Here is a 7284-nt window from a genome sequence, read left to right as displayed (position 1 = left end):
CATAGGTTTTTTAATTTTCGCATCAAACAATTCTAAATCAGGAAAAAGATTAAAAAGCTCACCAATTTTTTTGTTGTTTTCCATTATGCCTAACTAGTGAAAATAAAAACAAGAAACAAAAAGATGCAATTGCAGAATCTAAAGGAAATAGCTTCGAGTACTTACAACGGCGCCGGAAAATAGCTTAGTAGCCGAGATCCGGAGTGTGAGTACCTTTTACCTTTCCTCCCCGGCAACGGCGCCAGAAAATAGCTTGATGTCTACGCCCCCCTCCTTTTCCTGTAGACAGTGTTGGGCCTCCAAGAGCAGAGGTTTGTAGAACAGCAGCAAGTTTTCCCTTAAGTGGATCACCCAAGGTTTATCGATCTCAGGGAGGAAGAGGTCAAAGATATCCCTCTCATTCAACCCTGCAACCACAAAGCAAGAAGTCTCTTGTGTCCCCAACACACCTAATAGGTGCACTAGTTCGGCGAAGAGATAGTGAAATACAAGTGGTATGAATATATATGAGCAGTGGCAACAAAGACCAGAAAGTGCTTTGCCCGGGACGGTAAACAAGCGATAGTAACGCAGAGTAGTAACGCAAAGAAAACGAGAAACAAGCAGCGATAGCAGTATTTAGGAACTAGGCCTAGGGATCATACTTTCACTAGTGGACTCTCTCAACATTGATCACATAACAGAATAGATAAATGCATACTCTACACTCTCTTGTTGGATGATGAACACATTGCGTAGGATTACACGAACCCTCAATGCCGGAGTTAACAAGCTCCACAATTCAATGTTCATATTTAAATAACCTTAGAGTGCATGAAAGATCAACACGACTAAACCAAGTACTAACATAGCATGCACACTGTCACCTTCACACTATGTAGGAGGAATAGATCACATCAATACCATCATAGCAATAGTTAACTTCATAATCTACAAGAGATCATAATCATAGCATACGCCAAGTACTAACACGGATGCACACACTGTCACCATTACACCGTGCAGGAGGAATAAAACTACTTTAATAACATCACTAGAGTAGCACATAGATGAATAGTGATACAAAACTCATATGAATCTCAATCATGTAAAGCAGCTCATGAGATTACTGTATTGAGGTACATGAGAGAGAGATGAACCACATAGCTACAGCGGAGCCCTCAAATTTCTGGGTGGATTACTCCCTCCTCATCATGGAGGCAGCGATGGCGGTGAAGATGGCGGTGGAGACGGCGGTGGAGATGGCTCAGGGGCAATTCCCCGTCCGGCGAGGTGCCTAACAGCGACTTCTGTCCCCCGAATTGGACTTTCGCGATGGCGGCGGCTCTGGATGGTTTTCTCTGTTTCCGTCGAACTTGTCGATGTTTTTAGGTCAGGGACGAATATATAGGCGGAGAGGCGGCGCAAGGAGGCGGCTGGGGCGCCGACACTATGGGGGGGCGCGGCCCCCCCCCTGGCCGCGCCGGCCTAGGGTTTGGTGGGCCTGTGCCCCCTCTCTGGCGGTTCTCGTGTGTTCTGGATGCTTCCGGGCAAAATAGGAACCTGGGCGTTGATTTCGTCCAATTCCGAGAATATTTCTTTACTAGGATTTCTGAAACCAAAAACAGCAGAAAACAACAACTGGCACTTCGGCATCTTGTTAATAGGTTAGTTCCAGAAAATGCACGAATATGACATAAAGTGTGCATAAAACATGTAGATATCATCAATAATGTGGCATGGAACACAAGAAATTATCGATACGTCGGAGACGTATCATGAGGATACAAGGAAATCCAAGAAAACAAAGAGCTGTGTAAGAAAATGAGATGATCTCATCAGATGGAAAGTATAAGACGGAGGCTCGGGAATACGCCAACGGCCTACTAAGGCAGAAACAAAATTTACCAGGATGAATACGTTGGCGCCGTGGGGCCTGCTAGTAATCTCTTTCTCTGTCTCGCGAGTCCACCCTCAGCGATCCAATCTCTCCGTCCGTCCGCCGTCTGCACAACCGCCGCCGGGCCGCGCCGCGCCGCGCCGGAGCTAGAGATGAAGAAGTCCAAGGCGGCGGCGTCTGCGTCGGCGGCAAGGCAGCCGAGCCACGCGGCGCAGAACGGCCACGTCCTGCCCTCCAAGCTCGCCAGGTACCTCGACCCCGAAGCATCCTGGGACAAGGTACGCTACCGCCGCTGCTGCTTCTCGTAGCTCATGGGACACCAACCACCATGACTCTATCCAATTCTGATTCGCCGAGGCGTGTTCGATTTGCAGGATCAGCTGCTGGACGCGGTGCACTGGATCCGGCAGGCCGTGGGGCTCGCGTGCGGCCTGCTCTGGGGCGCCGTCCCCCTCGTCGGCGCCTTCTGGATCGCGCTGTCAGTCCCCCCCCTCCTCAAACCTAAAATCTTGCTCTCTGTTTCACGCATATGTCAGCCGCGAGATCCGTTCAATTAGATTGTGGTGATCTTCCCTAAGCTTGTTCTGACAACGGTTCTTTTTCGTCTGACAAAAAAAATAGTTTCTAGGTTGTCGATAGTTAAGGGCTGATGTATGATTACCAGGTTCTGTTTGTCTTGATAGTGTTCCTTGGAAAGATTAGCATTGTCAAACCAAATGCAAACCTTGACATCCAAATCTGAAGTGTCGTTTCTTCATTCCATGAGATTATATGTATTTGCCTTTCACCAAGGGAAAATTTCTGCTGCAAAATTGTGTTGTGAGTGGTGACTCTGCCTGATTGCTAATCTTTGTTGAATACCCGAACATTTTCTATATTCAGACAGTTCAAATCATGACCCCATGTTTGTCATGTCAATTAGTTTTCCTGCTTGCTTATAGTGCGTGGCATATTGGAATATGATTGTATTTTCGTATCAGTAAGATTACCGTGATGGTTTATTGCAAGTTAGCTGCAGAACTTAGTGACATTGTGCCTATTTTCCAATTTGTTTGCTGTTTTAGGATCACTGTAGCACTTTCTGGATAAATGCAGTACCCAGTATGACCTTCTTTTGTTATGTTGCAGATTCTTTACTATTTCCACCGTGATAGTTCATTTGTACTATGCGTATTTGCTGAAGATTGACGAGGAAGACTTCGGAGGCCACGGCGCCTTACTTCAGGAAGGGCTCTTTGCCTCTTTCACCCTTTTCCTGGTAAAGATCTGAGCCATCGTCCTTCATTATTTTTTGTTCCATCGTTGCTTCCTAGTTGCACCAACGCAAACTCATTTCATCACATGAGAAACCTGTCTTCGTAGTGATTGTTTCCATGCGTCTTTTGTCAATTGGTGTCCTGAATAGCGCTATCATTCGATACTACTGTTTTAGGAGGAGGCATTGAACAAACAAGACATAAAGCTTTTAACATCACATCAACCTATACTGCAATTGTTTCTTTGTGTTTGCACATTCACTTAATTTGGATGCTTTTGAGTACTAACAGATTCTTCTCTCGGTTGCAGCTTTCATGGACTTTGGTATACAGTTTGGTTCACTTCTGAGAAAGCCCATCTGCAGAAATACGCCCCGCCATGGGATTTTCGTTGGTCATGTCATTGTAGATTGGCTATCAGGGATGACGTAGACTGTGTAAGGTTACAGTACTATAGAACAGCACCATCGAGCTATTCCTGTATCAATTACTGTAACACGGTTAGATTGCACGCACTCAGTGTAATCCTAGATTTTCCTGATACATCCGAGTAAGTTGTAGAGTTTTACATGCGAGGTGGTTTACTCCTTGCATGGCTGTCTCCATCTCCCTCCATCTCCGACCTCATGTGGATTCTTGTTGGCTCATTCAAGTTTTACCTCTGTATTTGTTCATAGGAGATATTGGTGGCCTTATTATGCGTTCAGCTCATCAAGGATTTTCCTTTTTTCTAGTATCACCTTAATAGTAAAGATGGTAGATTCTCATTTTTTTTCTTTCTAAAGTTTTGGTGATTGGCACATCATTAGTGATTTGGGGCACCGGGGCACCATGACCATGTTAAGAGATACTGGCTGACGCGAACAAGTAATCATGCATTTTATCTTTCCAAAAAACACAGTGAAGTAGTTCTATGCCTTAGAACAAAAATTGAATTAATGTATTTGAAAGCAGAGTACACAACGAGAAAGCACGATCCAGGAGCTAGCAGAGCGAGTCAGCTGAATCCGCTGGGAGAAGTTCGCCCCCGCGCACAACTTGGAAGTCGGTTGCTTGGTGAACTTCAAGTGGGAAGGCGACGACGAGCTCAGGTTGAAGGTGTTTTATGAGACGTCCTGTCGCATGCACTACCACATCAACAACAGCGATGAGTAGAAGCCCTTATCTAGGTCTGTGGATGTTCTTTCAGAAGCATCTAGTTTATGTTTCTAGATGTTCTTCTTTTGCATCGACGAATGTAACCCTCTAGTTTGAGTGACTGAGTGTTCTTTCCTCGCAACAAAGAAGGTGAGAGCTAGCAAAAGCCTCTAGTTTAGGTTTCATTGATATTTCCCTTTTTGCAACTATGTAATGAAGCCTATGTAATATTTCGATCTCACCTAAAATTGATTTAGTATATTACATTTGCTTGTTTAAAGTTTTTTTTAGGATTTCTTATTAGAATAGACGGTGTGTGAAACCTCTCCCAAATTACCAAATTAGGAAGCAGGTGGAGATGCTCTTATGCGTGTGAGCTCATCAAAGACTGTCATTAACTAAAAAACCATGGTACTGACTGATACATGAGTAGTGATTGGCCTTTTGTCGGGGCACCATGACCATGCCAAGAGGTGACGCTAACAAACGCATTTTTATTTTTCCGAAAAAACGCAGTGAAGTAGCTCTCTGTCTTAGAACAAGATTTAAATTACTGTATTTGAAAGGAGAATTGACAATCCATTATCCTGCGGCGGCTAGCAGAGCAGAATGAGGTGAATCCAGTCTGCTCCTGTCGGTGTCTAGTGCTTGACTGGATGATAGAACCTATACACGGAGTAGACGGTGTTGACGAGGGTGGCAATGGAGATGAGGGCCCCCAGGATGACGAAGAAGGTGACGGTTTGCCTGGGGAAGCACTGCAGCACGACCCATTTGACGGCCCTGGAGGCTGCGCTCCGATGATGCGCCGCCACGTCCTCGCAGAGGCCAAGCAGGTCGCTGGAGTAGAAGGTGTCGCGGTACTCGTCGGCGAGCCCCCTGAAGAGGTCGACGACCTCCTTGTCGGTCTCGCGCGTGTGCGCCAGGATCCCGCACATCCTCAGCAGCTTGGCGTCGGCCTCGCCCTGCAGCAGCCTCGCCATGCAGATGCAGTAGGCGGTGACGCCGAGGCCGCACCGGAGGTGCCTCTGCTCGAAGGCGACGAGGTTGCGGAAGAGGAGCTCGCTGTAGCCGTGGATGTGCAGCGCAGGGACGCGCAGCACCCCTCGCACGCCCAACATCCTCTTCTGGAAGACGATGTCCAGTGTTCCTGGACCGGCTGCGTGCTTGCTGAAGCTGGTGAGGGAGTCCTCGAACCAGGTGGCGCAGGGAAGGTTCGACTCCGGCTCATGGAGCAGGATGGTGGAGGTGTCCACGGCGTGCTTGCCTGGGGGCACCCTGGACCAGTGGAAAAGATGCAGGAGGTGATGAACTTGGAATCTGGGCGGGGGCACCGCACTGCCGCTGCCACTGCGGCCAGGGCGGATGTCGTCGAAGCAGGAGAGAGCCAGCTTCTGTATGCTGTGATTGATTCCGCTGAACAAGGTCTGGGCCAACAGACTGTGGAGCTTGGCGAGCACGAAGAAGGGGATCTGGTTGCCTAGCAGCAGCAGGTCAACCCTAGTCTGCTTCATGTGGAGGGATATGTCTGCGGACAGGTAGAGGAACTCCGCCCCAAGCTCGGTGTCACGACCCAGCTCCGCGGGCCGCCGGTCCTCCCGCACGCTCGACCGGAGCAGGAAGACGGCGAAGAGCACAAGGCAGCCGTCCAGCAGAAGCACCTCGGCGAGCTTCTCAGGGCTCATTGTGAACGAGTCGCGCTCGTAGCATAGGCGAACACGGGCGTTGTTCGTAAGCGCCCACCGGAGGAAGGCGACGGTGTCGAGCCCGAACTCTCGCCGAGAAAGGAACTTGACGATGGCACACTTCTTGGCGTACGTGATGAGAAGCGGCGCCGACTCCGATGACGTTGACGACTCCGATTGGTGGTGGTTGTACGGCCCGACGGTGGCGACGATGACGTTGCCGCCGGTCGAACCACTGCTGCTGCTGGTGTGATCCAAGGGTTGCTGGGAAGGCGCCTGTGCAGCGGTCATGGGCATGGGAGCTGCTGCAGCGACAGGTACCTGGCGGCGAGGCCACATGAAGATGGAGGGGCACTCTTCGTTATTGATTCTGTCGAACCTTCGGAAGTAGGGAGGGATGCTCAAGGAAACGCCATCGGCTTCCTGGTTGATTTTCAGCTTCACCTTCTCCATCCAGCTTTCTTGCCGCCCTAGTCCTTGCATATCGCTTAATCCCCACGACCGGCTGCGATTTGCAACTCTTCTCTCTTGGATGGAGGAAGAAGATAGATTAATCGGGAACTGCTGGGAACAATAGTGTTATACTTGGGGCGTATAGTTTCTCATGAATATATGGTACGGTGTACCGAACTACTGACAGCAAAGAAGGAATCAACGTACCTAGGATATACAATAAAAAACCTGCTACACGCTAGTCAACATTCCATGCCAAATCGCCAATCATAGCCTAGAGGATGTCGTAAGCTATCTTGCCTGTATCCCTTAAAGCTAAAATAAATCACCAAACCTAGAGCAAAGTATAATAAAAGTCAGCTGTCTATAAAAGGTAAAATATTATTTTTTGGTTTAGTTGGAGGAGTAAGAATAACAGAGAGGAGGTAAGTGGGCTCTCATGCAAAAACATGCTCTAGCACGTGCTCTTAGACACTTTGTGAGCGTGAAAGATGAGCCATATTTTAATATAAGTAGTACATTTTTAGAGTCAACTATTGTACTCCCTCTATATCAAGGCTTAGGGCGCAAATCTTTTGGCTCGTCAATTAAGGTGAGTTTCAGGGAGTTAAATATTCCTAACGTGCCCCTATTTAATGGCAAGATTTGTTCCTATTTTTACTCGGCTGTAGTAACTTGTCTCCTCGTTTCTCTCCATTGCTGCATGCGAGCTTCTCCACTTTCCTAGCATGCGACGTGCACAGCCAACTGCAGCTCCACAATTACTGCTGCCCTCCTTATATTTGGCCTCTCTCCATGCATGGCCAATGACATCGCCACAATTAACTCCCTCTCTCACGAATTTAGTGGACGCATTAAACGGCAGGGAGGGGCA

The 7284-nt window shown here is 48.2% G+C and overlaps 2 protein-coding genes across 2 annotated transcripts; one reads left to right on the top strand and one right to left on the bottom strand.

The window, feature by feature from the left end:
• The first annotated feature begins 1918 nt into the window (after positions 1–1918).
• On the top strand, positions 1919–3809 carry LOC127346201 (uncharacterized). The gene is made up of 4 exons (XM_051372754.2): positions 1919–2157; positions 2254–2357; positions 3008–3137; positions 3446–3809. The coding sequence occupies exons 1-4, from the start codon at positions 2032–2034 to the stop codon at positions 3482–3484; spliced, it is 399 nt and encodes a 132-aa protein (XP_051228714.1). The 5' UTR covers positions 1919–2031; the 3' UTR covers positions 3485–3809.
• A 1104-nt stretch (positions 3810–4913) lies between these two features.
• Positions 4914–6410, bottom strand: LOC127340561 (UPF0481 protein At3g47200-like). Its single transcript, XM_051366300.1, has one exon. The coding sequence runs from the start codon at positions 6408–6410 to the stop codon at positions 4914–4916; it is 1497 nt and encodes a 498-aa protein (XP_051222260.1).
• Positions 6411–7284: the final 874 nt, after the last annotated feature.

Source organism: Lolium perenne, chromosome 3 (assembly GCF_019359855.2).
Source record: "Lolium perenne isolate Kyuss_39 chromosome 3, Kyuss_2.0, whole genome shotgun sequence".
NCBI lineage: Eukaryota > Viridiplantae > Streptophyta > Magnoliopsida > Poales > Poaceae > Lolium > Lolium perenne.
This window is presented reverse-complemented; position numbering and strand designations above follow the sequence as displayed.